We start from the raw sequence: 22,110 nt of genomic DNA on the forward strand, positions 1-22,110 counted from the left end.
TTAAACTTGCATTAATAATATGTGTGGTTACATTTAGCCTGTGGTTCACTGCATATCATCCAAGTAAACCTCAGATTTTGTGTTTGAATCAAGTGCTAAGCATGAATTATTCATGAGCCAAATTCACCATGGAGGGATGAAAATGTATCAATTATGCTATTTAAACTCTGTCAAGACAGACCTCTGCGTACACAAACATAATGCACATAATAAATATACTGTCTGTCAGTCGGTCTTTTCCAAGCAGGGAAGTGTGTTATTTGTCATCAATCTGTGTGGGTTTATGTGTTTTTGTGATGTAGTTTGTATGCGTCACACACACACTTTGATCATAATTGATCCCTCATTGGTTCAGGAAACACAGCTTCAGTTAGTAAGCAGTGCCATCTGGTGGTGAAGGAAATCCTTTTTTTTTTTATGTGTGTCTTAAATTCCATCCTTGTTTCTGGTTTTCTTTACTGAATGGTTAGATAAAAAGAGTGAAAGTAAAATGTATTACATTCTGTACACTCTGCTTGAGTAGCATGATTATGATGTGTACCTTTTTGCCATCCTTTTTCAACGTAGTCCTTTCACAGAGCAAGAGGAAGTAGTTCAAACGGTTCACAACACGGAGGAAGTTTAACAGACAGGAAACACTGACATTCATTTGCTTTACAATATAATTTGAATAATACACGTTTTCTCTCCAGCATCATAGCAAAGTGTTGAGCCACAGTGTGAATCGCAGAGACATGGTGTCTTAAAATGTGACTGAATGTCCAAATGTGCCAAAAGAATAAAAACTACGCTTCTTCTGCCAACTTTTTGTAATTTCTTGTACATTTTGGGGTTTTATTTGGAAAATGTTCCTCTTTTACATTTATATCCGCTTTTTGACATTTACAGTGTGTGAGTGACACTCAACTCATGGCTCCACCCACACCCATGAGCCCCATGTGACCCAGTGTCAGGGTGAGGTTCTGTGTGCACTTGTTTCCGAGGGTTCAACGGCGACACAGAAGCAGGAGGCCAAGGCCTGAACGGAGTGTTTCTGGAGCAATGGACTACCAACAGAAACTCGCCGAAAAACTCACCATCCTCAATGACAGAGGCAATGGGGTGTTAATACGCATGAACTACATAAAGAAGGTGAGGGACAATAAGAAGATTTATAGAGACAAGTGGAACTGTGAAACAGAAATAAGGAACTTGACTTTCGACTCATAATCTTACGCCATGGTAGTTTTCTCAAAATACGTTTGTGAGAACAGTTCTTACACTCTTCAAAGATACATCTAAGAGTTAACAGTATATGCTTTTTCACTGCTCAAGAACACATTTAAATTTAGTCATATTCAAAATGTTTGCATTCATTTCTAAGATCAGATATAACTGTTAAAAGAGGACAAGACCTGGATTGTACAAATACGAATATACATGTGTGTCTACAATACAAATAATGATTGTATGAAGCCAAACATGTTAAAGTACTTTATCTGTAATGCATATAAATACTAAAGAGACGTATAAAGGTTTTGAATTACCAGTTATAACCAAGTAATGCACAGTTTCTCAAAATAAAGACACTTTCCAGGAGCTTTGACTTGAACTGTGATGAAATGAGGTTAGATAATTGTTACGGTGTACTTAGTTTAAGGCAACACTGTCTTCCAAATGCAACTGAGTTTATTTCCCCAAAGAGGAAGTGCAAACAGGAAGTGAGTCTGAGTTGTCAGTCACCTCAAATTTCAGTTATTCTAAACTGAATGGTGTGACACTCACACATACCATATCATATGCAAAGAGACCAGTTACATATGAAGAAGAAATCAAAGGATGTCATTAACTAATGTATAATGTTTTTCTGGACGTGACATGCAGGAAGTGACACACACACACACACACACACACACACACACACACACACACACACACACACACACACACACACACACACACACACACACACACATCCCCTTTCGGTAACTCCATTAGGACATGTATATGCATCTACTGTGTGACTGCAGTCATCAGGAGGGGAAGTGGAAGAACATTTTTATTTCGAGCCCAGTAAAGATGTGCTGAGCATGCATGCATATTTTATTCCAGCAGTCAGACTTCACTCTTGGGAGCTGCTACACACTCTTCTACTGTCAGCTTCTTAACAGCCCCACAGGTGCAGTTCACTGTTCACTGTTCTGCTCAAAGTCACCTTGAGAGCTATTGTTGGGGAGATGGGGGGAGCATTATTACCCACCCTGTCCACAATCTTCACAGCTGGTCTGTTGATTCCTCTTCTGACAAGCTAGCTTTTCTAATCAGTGGCTAGATGCCACTCAAAATGTCAAAATAAATACAAACTATTTAATCCTGTCAAGAGAACCCACAGAGCATGGTGGCAGAGCATGTATTTAACTGCCAAAACCTTCCGGGTGAAATATAAAAAAGGTCTGGCCGAGCAATACTGTGTGATGTGCAAACTAATCACATCCTCACATCTGTATCTGCTCCTAACCCCTGTTACAGATCTGTGCAGATCCGAAGAGGCGGCCATCCATCCTGACTGAAAAAGCCATGGAACCGGCCATCAAATACATCAACAAGAAATTCCCCAACATTGACTTCAGAGGAAACATTGTAAGTTTGATTGCAGCCATTCTTTCCTGTTTGCCTTCTATACAAGGGCAAGCTTGTGCTTATTTTTCATATTTTGTTTTGTTGGGATGATGAAATTATTATTTAGGGGTCTTGTCACAAAAACGTCTGTTTGTTCTCAGTGAACAAATAATTATTGTGTGATCCACTTAAATCATTATGACATGTTTGACAGATATTTTCTTTGTCATCACAAACACTCTAATAAAAAAATAAAAAAAGTTTTATTATGAAAATGTAAAACAACTGACTTGTTTCTTTAATGTAAATATTTGCTTATGGCTGATAGTTTAATCTAGTAGGAAGTGAAGCAAATGTATGAAGTCACAGGAAGAGGGACTTCTACTTTTCACACAATGTGTCGCTTCATAATACCAAACCAGTAATGAAAAGTTCTCTTTTTTTCTTTCTTCTTTTTTAGCAAAATCTGACCAACATACAGAGACAGAAATCTGAAGTGTTGGTAGCGGCAGGAAGCTACTACGACTCTTTCCTGGATGTCATAGAGTTCAGGGTGATGATCTCTTTTTTTCACATAACATGACAAGGACCTACATGACAATAGCAGCATAACAGAACAAAATAAAAACAATGAAAATTAATCTCTTTATTTTGGAAGCACATATGTGGTAGAGGACAATGACAGTGCTTGCAAAATTCCCTGTCTTTCTTTCTCTCTGATTCCTTCCACTATTTTGTTTTCCAGAATACATTTACATATAGAGTGGTTTATTCTAAAATAGGAAAATATTTGATTGATTGATTTGATTTGACAGTTTGCTCACTGTGGTTTGGTGCAGTTTTTAACATTTGCATATGTCTGTGATGGAGGTCGCAGCCAGGCCAATGCATCATCTTTATCTGTGAGATTGAGAATAACGCAATCATGATGTTATACAAATATGCAAATGTGTAATGATTATTAGGCTACAGGAGTCTATGAAAATGTGTTTAGGAAATCACTTTGGAGGCTTAAAGTCATTGCAATGTTTGTTGTTGTCTGTGTTCTAATCTAGTCTGTCTCCGTTCTTCATTCAGGACCACGTTTATGAGTTGCTGAACACCATAGATGCCTGTCAGTGCTTCTTTGATATTGTAAGTATTTAAGATATATTTATGAATAAATCAGGGAAAACGCTGAAGTCAGACCCAACATCTGCTGATTTCCGACAAGCTGTCACTCACTTCTCTTTTTATTTATTCTGCCACGATGCTGTTTACTACTTCCTCCCACCTCCTCCTCACGTTTTCTCACCTCACCACCATTTGCAGGATGTGTGTTTCATATTCAAAAGATTTAATTTGATGTCTATGCTGACACATTTTCTCCAACCAAACATTCCCAATTTTCAAACAATAAAAGTCTTCATTCCTGGTGTTCAATACAAATGTATTTGTTGTAGGTGTCTATATTAGCTCTACTGTATCTACAATTGACCAAACCTCAGTAATTGAGTTGGGAGTGAGAGTGTGTTGCCTAGTGAGACCAGTTCCTTTAATTTCAGAGCCACTGACGACACATATATATTTTTGTTCCCAGGCAATCAACTTTGACTTCACCAAGAACTACTTGGATCTGATCATCACCTACACGTGTGTTATCATAACACTCTCTCGCATCGACGATAAGAAGGCCCTGGTGGGCATGTTCAACTGTGCCCATGAGATGACCAATGGGAGCAGGTGAGGAAACGAATGAACGAATGAAACGAATGAAACGGCATAGATATGAGATACAAAGTAACTTGATGGATGAATGTGTTGTGCATTTATGTACTCAACCCGAATGATCAAGATAGAATTCAGTGAGGTTGCATTTGTGCAGCTCTCTAGCTCCAACAAACACGTCACTTAAGCGCTTTAAATAAAGCCAGTGTTTAAACATCCATCAATACAAATATTTCTCTGATCCTCATAATTAATTAGAATCTTAATTGTCGCAGGAATCCCCAAGTGTTTTTTTAGACATTTTTAGTCAGTCCACTTTGCATATTTATGTAAACACTCCAAAAGGAGGCTCATCTCAATTTGAGATGTGAGCAGGGAACACAAACACATGCTGTACATTTCAATATCATATTTAACTTGCACACCGCACACAACTAGAGAGGGAACAGTCTCAGCTCTTTATTATTTCAGCCCAAAAAACTAAAAAAAGCTGCAGGAAACAATGTAATTTATGAAAACCAACACTTTTATTATCAGTAAGATCCCTGTAGGTAATGCTAAACAAACACAGTATTATCATACTGTCCTACTTCTTTTCATTCGACTTGATTAACTGTATACTGTAATGAATCCTGCAGTGACCCCTCCTACCCACGGCTCGGCCAGATGTTTGTGGAGTACGAACATCCTTGGAAGAAGCTAACTGAGGAGTTTGGCCCTCACACAAGGGTACAGTAAATGATAAAGCTACATAAACAAAACATTCTGTATAATTGAACTTAAAATTATGAATGCATATTTACAAGTTAAACTAAATTATACTAATAAATGCTAAATGATACACATTCCTGTTAGTGTTTTGTCTTTTCACCCCACTTTTCACAGTGCTGTACTATATCGCCACCCAAACATTGGATTTTTTTAACATCTCATTCCTATTATTATTGATTTGCGGCTTTATGCTGATATGGTTCCATTCAGTCACAAGAGAATAAGGGAGGGCGGGCACTGATGTTGTGATACGGTCTGACTCGCAGTCGGAGCTTCAGTTCATCTCAGAGCCGTTAGATGAGGTTGAGCACCCGGCTCTGTGCAATCTAGTCAAAGTAATCCATTTTTATGTGGATGCTGTACCTTGCAAGTGCTCTATCGACACTATACACATTTTACAATAGCAATACAAATGATTCATCACTTTTATTTACTTCTAACACAGGTCTGTGTGGCGGATCATTAAATTAGCCTTTGTGCAAAAACATGTAAACCTCATCTTTTGAGCCTCCAGCTTGTTTTTGTTTTGTTTTTTTGTTTTGCTGTGAAGTGTTGCTTTCTTTCTCTTTCTCTGTCATTTTGCCTCTTCCTCTGCCTCCCTCCAGCTTCATCACTCTCTGTTTTCCTTTGCTTCTCTGTCCATCTCCCAGTCTCTGACGGCGGCGTTGCTGTCTCTGAAGATGGTCTACCCACGCAGGAACCTGCCAGCAGAGCAGTGGCGGAGCGCCCAGCTCCTTAGCCTGCTCTGTGCTCCAGCTGCCATGTTGGACCCGGCCTTCTGTGACACTGTGAGTCCGCCCTCCAGTCACCTCTCCTCCTGTATTTATCGCTGACGGAGGAAGGAAGAGAGGGGAAGAGGTGTTGTGTCTAGATCATGGTTTTTCCAGTGATGTCAGCCACAGAAATAAGAGAAGGTGTCACAGCTAATTTATGCAATAACAATGTGTGTGAAACATATGTCCTTCTATTATAGAGCTATCATTTAGAAAATGATTTATTTTATTGCCTTTTGACCTCTCTGCTCCTCTTTCATAAACTTGTATTTCTACCAAGCTCCCTTTTCTGCATAATTCAGCCCTCTGCCAATACAACTCCTTTGATGTAATGTTATGATCCCGGCTGCCTGTGGCCTCCTCATATAGGAAGCAGTCGTCCCGCCGAGCTAGGGACCTCCAGGCAACATTTTTTTTATGAACAGATAAATATTCTAATGCAAAAGATGGTCCTCATTTAAAGTCTATAGAGAAAACTCATTGCTACAATATAAAAATGTTTTGCATTTCTGAAAGCATATTTAGGGAGGATGGTCAGGATTTCCCAAAAACTATTGATTCTCTTTTGAAGTTGGAACCCGAATAGAGTAGATGATGACTGATGGCTACCATGTAGTTTAACTGACAGTATTTTTCTTCGTCAAACAGGCATCAGACTTTGTACATGTACGGCTGTAGTGATTGTGTCTTTACTGGAGGTTAATATGCTTGTTATTCACCACAGATGGCGTGTGAATATCTGTCTATGGAGGTGATGGAGCGGTGGATCATTAGTACGTATATCTCATCTTGAGTGATAATTTCCCCCTTCTGTTCACTTCATATTTATACTTTATATTTGGCATGACAGGAGCACTGTCATATGCTAAACTGATTGTATCTTAAATGTTTCTGATTGTGCTCCTTGTTGCAGTCGGTTTCCTGTTGTGCCACAGCAGCCTGAATACACACCAGGCCTCCCTGGAGCTGTGGAAGATGGCTCTGCGTAGCGGCCTCTACCTCGTCCTCACCAGAGATGAAGTGCTCAACATACACAAGGTTTCCGAAGACCTCTTCGACAGCATCAAAGGGTACTTACGCTGCTACATTATGAGAAGTAGTCCTACTTAATAATAGACAATGGGTGCAAGATAATGTATGCTCATATTTCAGACAGTTTACAAATTAATAATGCATTTAAAATGCTTCTTAAGTATCATCCTCATATCACTCTCTGGATTAAAGTCCTGAACTCTTTACTTGCTCATTCTTTATTGCTATAAATAACTGGACCTTGCTTACATCAGCAGCCTTAACTGAGGGTTACAAGGTTTTGACTTTCAGGGGGAATTTAAGGGAACATTCTGTTTAAAAGAAATTGTTAGCAGCACAGGCTTCAGCATATTTCTAAGCAATGTTTTTGAAGGCGGTAATGTAAAAGACTAAATTACACTGTCAAAGTTGTGTGAATAATGCCTTTATAACAAATCCATGGGAATTTATTCAGCAAAATGCATAGCTACCTCAAAACTGGTAGCTATGCAGCTGAAAAAATAGTAAAATAGCAACAAATTATCTTAAATTATCTTTAACAATTGCAAAAATTACAAAGAACACATACAGTCAGTAGTAAGTAATAACCTTAGTGTCTTTATATTTGGAGAAGAAGACAATGGATTACAGTATAGACAAAAGGTGAAAGAGAATTGGATATAATGTATACTGAACTAGATCTCATGGTATAGTTGTTACTGATTGCATTGTAAGACTTTTGTATTTTCTCACAAGAATTTCAGAAGACATTAATTCCACAGCAAAAGTAATACCTGCCAAGACAAAGATGACACGTATTAGAAAAAGGATAATATTGCCTGACTACTGGAATTATAACTGCTTTACCTTTTTAGATTGTTAATCAGCTTCTTCTTTTTTCTTTCTTTTTTTCTACCATCAGATATAACAAGCGAGTTGCCGACATCAAGGAATGTCGTGAGCATGTTCTACTCAACAGGTGAGACTTGCAGGAAACTCAACTGTTGTCATTAATATTCATTGGTGAGTATTTACTTTGAAATGAGCTGTGGGAACCAAATGTCTCTGTCCATTTCCTTTGTTATTACCAGTGGAGCTATGCACAGAGAGAGGAGGCAGTTTCTAAGAGGAGCGATGAAGGAACTATTTAAAGTTCTGGAGGATGAACCTGGACTTCTGGGACCAAAGGTAGAAGGACCGTAACGAGCATAACAGCAATGCTTGAGGAATTTAAAAGAGTTCATTACTGCAAGTTAAAAGAAAGAAAAAAATTCTGGACTGATGTAAAGAAGTATATTTTATCCAGCCTCTCTGGAGAGTACAGTCATAATGACTTTACTGATCTCAGCTGAGACTCTTTGCTAACATTCTTCTTCTCTGTTCTGTGTTCCAATCAAATCCCCAAGGCCTTGTTTGTCTTTATGGCTCTCTCATTTTCCCGTGACGAGGTCCTGTGGCTCGTCAGACACTCTGAGAATATGCCAAAGATAAAGACAGCCGAGGACTACGTTGACAAGTAGGTCATAGGTGCAGGGGATGTAAACCACTGTTGAGGTCACTATGTGTCGTGTTAGTGTGCAAAGATCTGGCAAGTTCTCCCCCGCTGCAACTTGAGATGTCTCTCCATCGTGCAGCAATGTCGGTTTATAGTAGTGCAGTTATCCTAAGTGTGCACATGAGATTTTACAATGGCTTATTTGTACACATTCTTATAATAAAATGTAATACAAAGTGAATATGTTTGGTCTTAATTTGCTTTTCTGTTTTTTTCCCCCAGTCAGATGGCTGAGCTGCTGTTCCACATGGAGAAGTTAAGAGGTCTGATGACAAAGTACAACCATGTAGTTCAACGCTACCACGTCCAGTACCTGGCACAGTTCGATGCTTTGGTTCTCAATGACACCATACAGGTATCTATAGATATTAATGTATTATACAGTAAAAGGGGCTTGCATAACATTCTGTGCCTTTTTCTTTTGCAGGCAGTGTCAGAAAGAGGAAAGCCATCAATGTTTTTACATCCCTTATTCTCCTTCTACAGCATGAATAATTAAGGAAGCTTATTCTCCTCTGCAGAATATGTATGTGTGTCCAGAAGAGGAGTCAGTTCTGATGACTTCTTTCGTCTCAACCCTCTCTGCTTTGTCAGTCAAACAAGGTAATTGCAGTTTGTGTACACTAAATACTGTTCTCTGTTTTAAAAGCGCCATAAAACATAACATTTGAATAATGATGGATTCAATTACACTCCGCAGTGGAAAACAAAGAGGAGTTTGATTTCAGAGCACTTAGATTAGACTGGTTGAGATTACAGGTAGGTAGGTTTGTTGCAACATATCAAATATTGCACAATGTTCACTTATCACTGTAAAACATGGTGAATGCCACCCTTAGATGTCTTTGTCTTCTGTTTTAGGCCTACACAAGTGTGAACAAGGCCCCTCTTCCTATAAAGGAATACCCCGACTTAGCAAAGGTGATGAACATGATTCAGTTTCACACCAGGATGGTGGACAGTGTGGAAGAACTCCTGCAGGAAACATCTGAGGTGTCCATACTCGGGTCAGTCTCTTTTCTGTTATCTTTTCTTTTACTTTTTCGTTCACTTCCCTTCCCTTTTCTTTGCTTCAAGGCTAAATAATTGAAGGCCCTAACTGTTTATTCTCTTGTTTGCATAACAGTTACTACCCGCGCGTCTTTGAGAAGATGTTTTGCCAGAGCAGTGAGGAGATGACCATGAAGCGTTACCTCATGGCTTTCCCGCTCGTCTGTTCTCACTTCAGCCAGTGTGGACATCCTCTCTGCCCAGAAGAGGTCAGTGTTTAGTCATTTGCGTCCCAAACCATTACGTAAGCATCATCTAAGACGAATTGAAGACACTTTCCACTCTGCATTAAGGTTGATTTCCGACACTTTGTGACACACATCACCAACAGCATCATCAAAGCAACAGGCCAGTTTCTTAATAGTTGGAAACATTGCCAGTTTAGAGACATTAGACTGAATCTAACTGGAAAATATGCCGTCTACCTTTGTGTGTGTGTGTTTGTGTGTGTGTGTGTGTGTGTCTTTCATACATGCCTTACTGTGTCCTCTGTCATTGAACATACAGTATGTCCACACTCACATATCCTACACTTGTTTGTGTGTCTAGACAGAGACAATGGAGAAGAAGAGTCTGCGCCTCTGTGTGACCTTCCTGGAGCAGATCGCCAAACAGACCAGCAGTGTTGTGTTAGAGATATGTGCTGAGCAGTGCAACCTCCATGATCAGGTGAAGTCCATTTTAGGTTTTGGTAAAAGAAAGTGATCCAGCGCGGATTGATTCTAGCAAACTCCATATCCAAATATAATCACACTAGTCTCAGCTTGGCATCAGTGGGTTTACCTGGAGGCAGCTGGCATACATAAAAAAAAAAGATAAGATCGGTCTAAATCTCTGGAGTTGATTAATGCAGTGTTGTTCCTTGTATCCCTGAAGGAAAGTAAGACAAAAGTGTTTACTTCTTGACTGAGTGCTTTCAACATTAATGCATTAGTTTGTCTTGGAGCATGTTACCTAACATTTGCTTGGCTGAATTCTGTCTTTCTGTCTCCCTTCACTCTCCCCTTCCTCTCTCCTTCCCTGCATCTCTCCACTTGATAACCCCTTAGCTGAAGCCCAAGCACTGTGCCGAGGCCATCAGCGCAGCTCGCCATAGAAAACAAAAGAAGCCGGTGCCAAGGAAAGGAGAGGTCCAGAAAGAGAAACCGGGCGCTGAAAGCCTGAGGAAAGACCGGGCTGTTGTTACCAAGTCAGCTTTCCTTTTTGTTCCCCCACTTTTCCACTTATCTCTCTCTCTAGCTGGTCCTTCAATAATAATATTAAATTGGCAGACGTTTTAGAAAAGTGAGTGTAATGCATACGTCCATGATTTCTTGAGAAATGACGAATTATCAGCACTTGTTCCAGTCAAAGTGCATTAAAAAACATTTGACAGTGTACAATGTTGCCAAGGTTAATGCAGTTCATGTTAGTAAAAATATTGTAATATTGGCGGAAATTTCCAAATGATTTCTTTCACCGCATGACATACTTCTTTCCTGAAGTTATCAGGAGGACAGGATTAAAATGCTCTCACCAACAAAGCATTATTAGTTTCAAACTTTATTCCACTTAAAGTTGAACCAGTCAAGGTTGACGGGTACTGAATGAAGCTATTAAAAAATACGAAACTAAACGTCTCAGCGCATGAAAAAACACTTTTACTGGCAGCCAATTTCATGTTGGCGTTTTTATTGTTTTGATCCTATTCTGTATGTAGCTACAATAAGAACGCTCACTAATTTAGTCTGAAGAGTTGTCATTCTTTCTCTCTCCCTCCTCTCAGTTTTACTCCCCACTGCCTCAGTTTGGAGATATTTTACAATTTTCTAACTTGTTTATTACCTTATTTGTCTGAGAAAAGCACATCTATACTTCCGTCATGGTCAAAATATTTGTTTTAAAGACTTAATCCTTCCTTCTCTCTCTTTCTCCCACATCTCCTAGTATGGACAAGATGCATCTGATGCTGACAGAGCTCTGTTCCTCCTACAGCCTCTGCATTGACTTTGTAGTCTTCGACCACATCGTCGTTCCCACAGAGTTCCTCCTTTCCCACCTGGAGACAGGCCTCTCTGAGTATGAGTGGGGATGGGGGCATTGATATGTTTGTCAAAGAAATTTGGATGATGTGATGAGTCCTGAAGGTGTATACAAAGTATTTGAGGCAACATTTGCAACAAAAAAGATCTTTCCCTATCTTATGTGCAGCAGAGGGATTTGGATTTTTTGTGTGAATGTCACAGCAATTACTGTCAGAAATATGCTAATAACTAACATGAGTGCTTGTTTTCATTGTGAAAGGAACACATTGTAGTATTGTTTCCTCTGCCAGCGCGTAGATGTGCTCCACAATTGTACTCAGTGTACTAATATCATTTCGTAACAGTTTTCATCCTGCTGACTATGTCCAAACGGATGGCTTGTATGCTCATGTATATGCTGAACAGTAGGTAGACCTCCCTCTTGAACAGGGGCAGTCAAAATGTTAAACACTACTGACCAAGATGTGACAGAGCACTGGGAACATTTAAACGCATCTCAAGCTGCACTTTTTCCAAATTGTCACTCACGGTTTTTTTTGTTCTCCTAACAATTAGGGAATTAATTGGAGCTTGTCTCTTTTAAAATGCCACCTCCATCACCATAATGAACACAGATTTTCGATCTGATTTCTCCGTGTCAGGCTGTGCTGCACCCACTTAAAAACCTGAGAAGAGATCCATCCTGTCACTCCCTTGCTCTGTGTCATTTCAATGTTAACTTTTATTTAGATTAGGGATTGGTACCAGGGCAACCTAATGTTTCTGTGTATATGCTCTGCTTTGTCTCCCTGTCATAACTGATGATTATCTGCCCTGTCACCCTAAAATTAGCACCCTTGAGTAGCAGCACATTCACAAAGATGGGTCTTCCCATGTTAAATACAGACTAGTCAGGGAGAGGAAGAGAGCGAATGAATAGCCGTGTAATAAAATAAATAAAATTGCAGTGAAGCCCTGGAGCAGTAAATGTGCTGACCTAATGAGAGTCTAGTAGCATGCCACCATGGCTCGTTTAACCCATCTTAAGGCCCCATCTGTCCACCCTCAGCCCACTCCTGTGACGTTGGTTCAACATGTTTCTCCAGGATCATCGTGAGAATGGCCAATTACAACCAGACCACCGAGGAGATAGCCCGTCCCTCAGACCTCCTGGCGGGGTTAAGAGCCTATACAGCCAGCCTGCACACCCTCTCCAGCTACATCAACATGGACGTCAGTCGCTTGGTGAAGAACGTCCTGCTGCAGCAAACACAGCCGCTGGACTCACGTGGAGGGCAGACGATTACGACCGTCTACACAAACTGGTGTGTGTAATACATATAGGTGTCCATTTAAAACGCATAACTAGCACACAGAAGGGTTTCCTCTTAATGTGTCTTTCTCTGCTTTGTTTACCGTCCTTCCCAGCCCTTTTCTGTGTCTCTCACTTTTCACTCCAAATTCAAATATATATATATATATATATATATATATATATATATATATATATATATATATATATATATATATATATATATATATGATATATATATATATTTATATATATGATACATATATATATATATATATATATATATACTTATATATATATATAAAATACTCAATATATACAACAAAACAAAACAGTAAAGCGTAATCATATAGGAAATGAAACAATAAAGAAAGTGCAAAGTATATGCAGTGTATATGAAGTGTATAAAGAATGTACTGTGACTAACTAGACGACAAAAGCGGTGCAAGGGCTATTGTTGAGTAAAGATACAATGGAGCTTTTGTTATGTTTTTCTGCACTTCAGGTTCCTGGAGAGTCTCTTACGTCAGGCCAGCAACTCCCTCATCGTTCACTGTCCCACGATGCACTGCTTCATCAACCATGCGACTGACAACGAACCAAGTTTTAGAGCAGAGGAGTTTTCAGATATATCAGGTGCCAGAACTTAATATTTGCACATTTTGTTTCATCACCTTTGTGTTTCACTACGAAGATGATAAAGGAAAGGGCAAAATAATATATAGCTTAGTATGAAGGTAATAAAGCAATTCACTGACTTGCATTGCATGTTACAGTGTAGGCAAGTTAATTCAGATGACAGCGACATCAGCGACATGCTTGGCTTTGTTTCCACAGCAACAACACTAACTTTTAGAGGTTTTTATGAACTTTTCCATGATTCACGTACTAGCACTTTGGTCATGTGGGGGTGTACTCTTAGAAAAGTTTTTAACATATTCTTTTCTATGAAAATGTTTGCATGACAAGAGCAAAAAGGCACCAACAAGACAGATTCTTCCTCTCTATTTTCCCTTTTTGCAGACACAAGCTTTTGCACACAAAAAGTACCCTTGTCCTCTGAGGTTTAATGATCACCGGTCCACAGATCCAAGACATGATTCACTCTTCAGATCTCATTCACTCCTGACACCACATGCGGAGGGAGTCTTATTGCTCAAGAGGATGTGGAGTTTGTTATTGTGGTGGTGTGGTGTGTTTTTCTTCATGCTGCCTTTCATGCAGTTTATTCTGAGTCTGCCTGACTAATGTAAAGTTCAGTATTGCTTATCATCTCCCCCGCTCTGTCCTCATTGCATCGTAACTATTCCAGCATCACTTGTCTCATACCACTCAGACTTCTTTTCTGCCTACACGCTGCTTGTTGGAGCAGTGGACCTCCGGCTGTATTAATATACTCCACAACAGACCTTGGCTCATACAAACATAATAGAGATGCATACACAAGGCATGCACATGCTCAGTACCTTGGAGACTACTGCACGTCAATAGACGCCCCCGCACAATGTCATCATCATTGTCTATATTTACTCCATAGTGAGGTATCTGTGTGCCTCTCACTGACTCATTTGCCAATCCATTAACCACCTCCAATTTTAACCACACACATCCTTATCCATCCATATTCAGGCAGAGATGTTGAGCTGAGTGAAAGGTCTAATAGCTGCAGTTGTCTCTCTCTCTCATTGATACAGCTACACTCAAACATCTATTTCATATTTGTGTCACTGGTAGAGTCAAGCTTTGTGCACAACACTTATAGCAAACAAAACATCTCCACTTGAGCATGTTTCATTTGTGTGTTTTTGTAAACATGTCAATTTAACCTTCTGTGGATCCCTCATCTCCCTCCAATTATAACTCCTTGAATTATTCATATCATCATCTGAGCAGAGTTACAGGCCCTGGCGGAGCTAATTGGTCCATATGGCCTGAAGTTTCTGAGTGAGAACCTGATGTGGCACATCACCTCTCAAGTCAGTGAGCTGAAGGTACAGTATGATGCATTGAGCTTGTTGCAAGGCCGTAGATCAGAAAACAGTTATTGTATTCATTCACCTTACACAACTTTACATTGACCCTACTTAAAATATGCAGATAAGCTACTGCTAGATAAAATACATTATCTACCAAACAATGTGTTGTTCTTTCAGCTTTAATGTATTCTAAAAGAATACATTTAATTTACAATCCATACAAAAGGAATGTTTCAGTTTGGCTGTTTAAAATCAATATTTAAAATTATTATTATTATTAATATAATAACATAACTTACAATTCAACACTTAATTTGACCAAATCGGAGGAATCGCAGGAGATTCAAAAGCTTAGATGGTAGCCACCAACCTAATTAGCTTCTTATTTTCTCAATCATGATACGATTTAGCTACTCGTTTAGTTATGTTGAATATTAAACACGTTTTTTTTAAATGTCAAATTCAGAAAAAAAAACAGACTTTTAAAATATTGTATTCATTTAAATAATACATCATGGTATAATATGTTAATAATGTAGACAATCTTTGTCAAAATGTCAGATTTAGGTCCCAGAAGTTTTGACCCATCAGAACACACTAGAAAAACATAAATGTTCCCTTCAAGATACATACTATGAAGTTATAATGTACTAAATAACAATACCTTTCACAATTCCGTATGTATCAGCATCTGGAAAGATGTTTGTGCTTCAAAGCTACTTTAATCTTGTCAAACCTGTGTATCCCTTTTAAATCAGTTGCTACTGTGCTCTGTCAGGCACCACACTTTGACACTTACGTATGATTGAAGTGGGGAGCTCTGAACTTACCGAGAGACAGATCTCTCACAGTCATGGCCTCTCCAATAAAAAAACTTCCACCTGAAGGTTGTTTTATCACTTATCTTGTTTCCTTCTCTCCTGTCAGAAACTGGTGATTGAGAATATGGACGTCCTGGTACAGATGAGGAACCACTTTGATAAGCCTGAGGAAATGGCCAATCTTAAGAAGAGGCTGTCAGGTGAGAAGTGGAGAGAAGTGATAGGAGATGTGAAGGAAGAAGTAGGGGTTTAAAAAGGAAAAGAATGAATAAAAGATATCAATGTTTTGAAGGCAGTCAGGAGGAGATCCGGTGGTGCACAAAGTACAAAGTGAAGACAGGAAGAGAAACAGAAAAAGAACAAGAACATGAAGTGAAAGAGGAGTACTAATGTTGAATCACTCTCAGCAGAAGTCCTTATTATTTCTATACTGACTGACATACACATACATATCTTTGGCAGACCAGCAGTCTTTTGTACATCACTTATTCAAGTCAGGCTAACATGATAGAAGTTGGCACTTTCAGGCACCTTCAGGCACCAAAAATGCAAGACAAACAAATGGACTAAATAAATTTAAAAAATAAGGTAGAAGAAAGGAAGAAATGGACTCTTCTCAGTGTCTTTATATCAAACCTCTTGAAATCTTTTATGATGCTATCAGCCAGGAGAGAAAAGCCCACTGAATTTACAAAGAGGTAAAGTGCTCACAAATGATCTTCTGACATTTCTTACAGTACATTGTTTTATTTTAAATCATTCCAATGTGTGAGGATGCTGAAGGGAGGCAGAGCAGGAAACATCTCTGTGTCATGAACTGTTACTCATAATTTAATAATTTAATAAAATCTAATCAAATAATGAAATCTTAGATTGGTCACATTTTCTAGAGCGGTACTTTTGTTAAGAGCCCAGAAATTAATTCAAGTGCAAATAACCAGGTTAGCTGTGAGATACTTTTCAGATACCTCTGATCTGTTTCATATGCACCTCTTTAGGTGGAGAGAACGTACTGAAGCGGATGACCATCATCGGGGTGATCCTGTCCTTCAGATTGATGGCACAGGACTGTCTGAAAGATGTAATGTCCAATGTTATTATGATAATATAAAACTCTTAGATTGTTGTTATTGTTATTTTTTGTCATTTACGAAACCAGTTTTACTCTATTTTAATAAGTAAGGAATAACAGTTTAAAAAAAGAAAAAGAAAAACATAAAACACTACAAGTGAATTATAAAGGTGGAAGAAAAACTGCCATTGACCTCGTAGCTTTACTATAGTAGCTTTAGTATAGTAGTCATGTATGATCTCAGTAGTATTGTGACATATAATCCTATAATCTAGATCCTGAATAAGCATTGTCCAAACCTGATTGGGCCCATTGATTGCCTGATCGACTTCATGTCTCCTGAAACTGACATCAAGGTAAAACACAACTTGTACACCACTTAATGACAGCTACACTGTAAAAACAGCAACCATATGTTGAGATCCCACAGAGCATTCAAAGTGCAAACAATCTGGGTTTCACTTTATCCCATTACAGTTATCAAAAGTACGTTAACGGTTGTTTTCACAGGGCCGACTTATTGTGGGAAAATGTATGTTGACGGCATATATATTTGCATTCATCCAAACATATTTACATTTCAGACTTTAATTGATTTCCATCAGGGGTTAAGATTGCAGAATATACTCTAGTATAATCGAAAGTGTGCAACAGTGGGTTGCAGAGGAACACTTTTTCCTATTCTCTAGTAGCCTCCCAACCAAATTAGATTCCTTATCTCCCTCTGGAGCTATCTGTGTGACTGTGACTCATGAAGTCCCCTTCCCTTACTTACGTCTGGCCTCTGATTGAGGCATGACAGCCGTGCCCCAGCCGCGGCCAGGATAACCCCAAAGACGTCAGCAGCCCCCTCATGCCTCCGTGAGAGAGACTCTGATCGCCGCTGCAGCTCTGCAGTCAAAACCACATCAGTGGAAACATTCTGCCCAGACAGGCCAACCATGCATGCAACCAGAAATAGGGCAAGATCAAAACCTGTGTGCACCCAATGCTGATATAGTGTCATTGCATATACAGTATGTCACTTTTGTGGCTGCTACATAAAATGCTAAGTACACACCAACATTATGCTTGTTTTTTTGTTGTGTTTATCAGCAACTAAATGCAGGTAAATGGTAAAAATGTAAATGGTCAAATCAAATTTAAATTGTACTTTCGGCCTAGTTTAGCTGTACTTCAATTGATGCTTTATGACCTCACAGGTGACTCTCAGCGTTTTTGAGCTGGCTTCAGCTGCAGGGTTTAAGTGTGATATTGATCCCGCCCTTGTTGCAGCTATCAGCAATATGCAGACAGGTAACACTCAAACTATTAGAGCCACTTCTGTAGACAGCTTGATCTAATGGCTTAGTCATTCATAATAAAGAGAGTTATTTCATTTCTTAATATTTTCTTTGAAAAACCTACAGATAACACATCAGTTGATGAGGAGTACAAGCTGTCGTGTTTGCTGCTGGTCTATGTCGGCGTGTCCCTGCCTACACTGGCCCAGGACGCCAACTCTTCCTATAGCCGAGAGCATGGAGGTGCATACAAATTCATACATTTTCAGCTGCTATAAACTGCTTGCCAGATCTCAACCAAATACTAATCGTTGAATACTTCCAGTCATTACTTACCAGCCGCTGATAGAGTATAAAAAGGTACTCCACCCCCAAACATTAGCCTTAATAGCATCTCTGTGCATCATACTTTCCAGTCCGACAGACGTGGTCCTTTAGCAAACTATGTTGGTTAATGAGAAACACGTTACTGTTGAGAGACTTTTGTTTACAGATAAGTTCAGCTGACGTGCATCGATACAGTTACTCTTGGCATGTGGCCCTGCTTACCCTAAGCGCTTGGCTCAGAGCCTGGACAGCAACATTAAGGAATACAAATAGCCAAGATTTCTATCAAAGCACAGGGTGGCGTTTGTCTCAGATTATTTTCTTTGTCTCTATTTTCCATTGGCATGTTGGAAATAAATCTACCCTGTGAACCAGAGGAAGTACGCTCAGTATACTTCCTCTTAAGTGTTACGGATCAGCAAGTTAATTTCGCTAATTGTCGGGTCATGAAACCATCTTCTTGGTTACATGACATGCTACTCTGTTCTCTTTGTCAGCGCTGATTTCTTTGTTTTTATTTCCCCAGGCCACAACAACAACATCCACTGTTTAGCTACAGCCATAAACCAGCTGGCTGCTGCCATGTTCACCGTTCAGAACAAGAACATAGAGCAGCACCTCAAAGAGTTTCTCCTGGTGAGTGGCAAGCATTTTTTTTCTTTTTTATATTCATACTTTTCAAATTGAGAATTGAAAGTGAAAAATAAAGTGTTCTCTGCATAGATTGCGGATATAATTTTTTTTTTTTTCAGTTTTTGCTCTTTGATACTTCCAGCAGCTTATTTAAGATAAAGCCGGGTGGACTGTTGGTTATCCTGTTATAAACTGAACCTTGGTAGTAAATCCCCAATAATCTTAATTCTGCTAAACAGAATTGTGATATATAGTTCTGTTTTTTGCTTCAGGCCTCTAAAAGAAACCTCAGGAATGACAATTACTTTGATTGAACAATAGACCCGCAGCCTGTAATAAAGAGTCTAAAGTAGACATCAAGTTGTAATAAAGGTCGAGGAGCACTGACTTCATAACATGTTTCACAGAAATGGCAGATAATCATGCTATAGTGCAAAGAATCTTAGAAAAGTCTTCAATGTGACAGGAATATAGGATACATGGTTTCTTGGGCACCCTAACCACTACTATGAACATATTTCAGTTTAAGAGCTTTCTCAAGACACTGCCAACCTTTGCCCCAGCTGAGGTTTAGGTTGAGTCCAACAGTGTAGAAACTTTCCAGTTGTTTGATCTGCCTCTTTTTTAACTTTGTGTTATTCCACAGCTGGCCTCCTCCACTCTGCTTCAGTTGGGACAAAACGTGGAAAAAATGGAGAGCAAAAACCGAGAGTCCATCTATCTGCTTCTACACATGGTAGGCTTCCGAATACTAATCATGTATTTCCAAATTTACAATAAGACTTAAGTTGGTTTATAAATTGGCTAATGGGAAAACCTTTTCTTTGTAAGCCGACAGGTCTGCATTGTCTTTTATAATGGCTTCATGCTTTATCTTTACAGGAAAAATAAATTAATTGATAAACAATATAGTCATGAAGGACATTTTACAATCCCTATTAATCATTTTAACTGAAAAGAGTTTTGTATGTCAAGAACACATACATCAATCACCTGTAGCAATACCTCAACATATATCATAGTCATTTTGTGTTATAGGTGGTAATCAATGGTTTTTTTTTGTATCGTCATCAAATCCCATGAAAATACTAGCAATTCATTGATCAACAAGTATTGTGTGTTTTCTGTGTTTTCCTCTGTGTGATAATCCTCAGTTTTGGTCCCAAAAAATACATAAATACATTAGTGAGGCATGCTGCTCCACTAGGTGACATGTTCCTTCACTACGATGAACATGGTGCTGTAGTTTGAGTTATTCCCACGTACAACATCCTGCTGCCCAACCCCAAATGTGTATTACCTCATCGCTGAAAATATTCCCCAACAAATGCATTACTTTCTCCTGTTTGGATAACATTTGCTGTAAAACTACAGTGCCCAACTATTTTGAGAAATTACTTAAAGGTAACTATATATTGTTGACTTAAAGATGGACATCTTTGGTAGAAGTTAATGGGCTCGGAGCAGACAAATGTGGGTCTTTCAATGGGATTTGTTAACAAGAAAAAAAATATGCAGTAACTCAAGATTTAACACTTTTTATCACTTTTTATCAATTCCTTCAGATTGTGCAGGAGTCTCCATTCTTGACCCAAGACATGCTGGAGCGCTGCTTCCCGTATGTCCTGCTCCGGAACGCCTACAGAGAGGTGTTCAGGTCCTTCATCGTCACTCTGGGCTGAAGACTGTTAAATACTTCTAATGTAACATGTATTTATCCGAGGTACTATTTTAATGTGCATGCATGTTTTGTTTCATTATTGTTAAGTCTCTTATTCACAGATCTGCATGTTCCTGCATGGTTAACCATGGCCTTAGATATTTGTTTATATATATTGTTTCTATTTTCTTACACAAGATCCTCCCTCATCTTACAAACTCCAGACTCACTATTAGGATGCTTATCTGTAAGTATTATAGTGTAGATCCATGACTGCTGTAGTATTCCTAATATCAGCTTGAATAATTAAAATGCAAATCAGAATAGATCCTTGTAATACTAGTTGGTGTATAACTTTTTTTTTTTTTGCACATTTCACAATAAAAATGATAATAATATACAATTGTTTTTCTTTCTGGTCTATTTAAAACAAGAGGGCTTGTCTATTTCAGGTCTGTCCTCCGCCCCCAATATCCTCCCATCCTTACTTTTTAGATGAGAGTAATTTTCCATGTACAATTGAAATGATGCACTCCGGTTTTACCGAACCAAAAGTGCCTGTTACTAATTTTAGACGCCACTATTTATTTTATTTCGCAACCAGCACATTCACGCTTTTCTTCCTCTTTCTTCTATTTCTATTTTCTAAAGCTATATCTGTTTGTTTACCACATTGGACATCTGGATGTACACATCTGCTTGTGTGTTACTTGTGTGTGTATGTGCAAGTGGACATGGTGGAGTGTTGTTCCCCTGCACTTGTCAAATCTCCAAATTACCATTATACAAACAAACTACAATCATCACCTTGTGGTTGTATGCCTCCGACAACCAATCATATTGCAGTTTTCATCCAAGTCATGACTTCATCATTTCTATTTTGTTAGACAATTGTGTGATATTGACATAATTATCATATGAATTATTGAGTTATGGCCCAAAACGTGTTTTGTGAGGTCACAGTGACTGTTGACCACCTAAAAAAGAATGTGAGTGATGTCTTCAGACACTATTAAGTTAGCTTGAGTAACATTTCAAATAGCCTATTCATAGTGAGATCATGTTGGAATAGGATTTTGATTTTGTAAACGTCTTTAGGTTAACAAGCCACAAAAAATGGCATTATCAAATTTCTGTTATATTTAATATGCTATTTCAATCAAGTAAAACTTAAGTGGAAGTTTAGTCAGGAAGACACGCTCTACATGTCACAGTGTTGGGTTGTTTCCAGTCTTATTTAGTAGTCTGTGTCTCTTATGTCCTCTGTGTCCCTGCACTTCCTGTCATTGTCTGCCTTGTCCCTGATTGTTTATTCCCTTGACCTGTCCTTGTTCCAGACACCTCCCTCCTTGTGTGCCTTTGCCCTGTGTAATTGTGAAGCCCCACCCTCATTGTTTCCACCTGTGCCTCGTTGTCTGTCTTCCCCTGTGTCGTCTCCTTGCCTGTTGCAGGTTTGTCTTTCTCTGGTTCGTGTCATACCCCTGCATGTTTCGCCACCGTCTGTACGTTTTTCTAGTGTTCTTTTTTTTTTTGTCTTTACAAAGTAAAGAACGTTTTG

The 22,110-nt window shown here is 38.9% G+C and overlaps 1 protein-coding gene across 1 annotated transcript; it reads left to right on the top strand.

Moving 5' to 3' along the window:
* Nucleotides 1-1,041: 1,041 nt before the first annotated feature.
* On the top strand, nt 1,042-20,916 carry nckap1l (NCK associated protein 1 like; the record flags this gene model as incomplete). Its single annotated transcript, XM_079217730.1, has 31 exons — nt 1,042-1,131; nt 2,509-2,619; nt 3,059-3,151; nt 3,676-3,732; nt 4,178-4,320; nt 4,944-5,034; nt 5,727-5,864; nt 6,574-6,622; nt 6,763-6,919; nt 7,783-7,839; nt 7,952-8,048; nt 8,267-8,376; nt 8,638-8,770; nt 8,937-9,018; nt 9,116-9,174; nt 9,277-9,422; nt 9,542-9,674; nt 10,015-10,134; nt 10,515-10,654; nt 11,392-11,523; nt 12,575-12,793; nt 13,286-13,416; nt 14,674-14,771; nt 15,684-15,777; nt 16,576-16,658; nt 16,925-17,005; nt 17,852-17,945; nt 18,059-18,175; nt 18,786-18,895; nt 19,539-19,628; nt 20,458-20,916. The coding sequence occupies 31 exons, from the start codon at nt 1,042-1,044 to the stop codon at nt 20,572-20,574; spliced, it is 3,372 nt and encodes a 1,123-aa protein (XP_079073856.1). The 3' UTR covers nt 20,575-20,916.
* Nucleotides 20,917-22,110: the final 1,194 nt, after the last annotated feature.

Source organism: Taurulus bubalis (genome assembly GCF_910589615.1).
Source record: "Taurulus bubalis genome assembly, chromosome: 5".
Classification (NCBI taxonomy): domain Eukaryota; kingdom Metazoa; phylum Chordata; class Actinopteri; order Perciformes; family Cottidae; genus Taurulus; species Taurulus bubalis.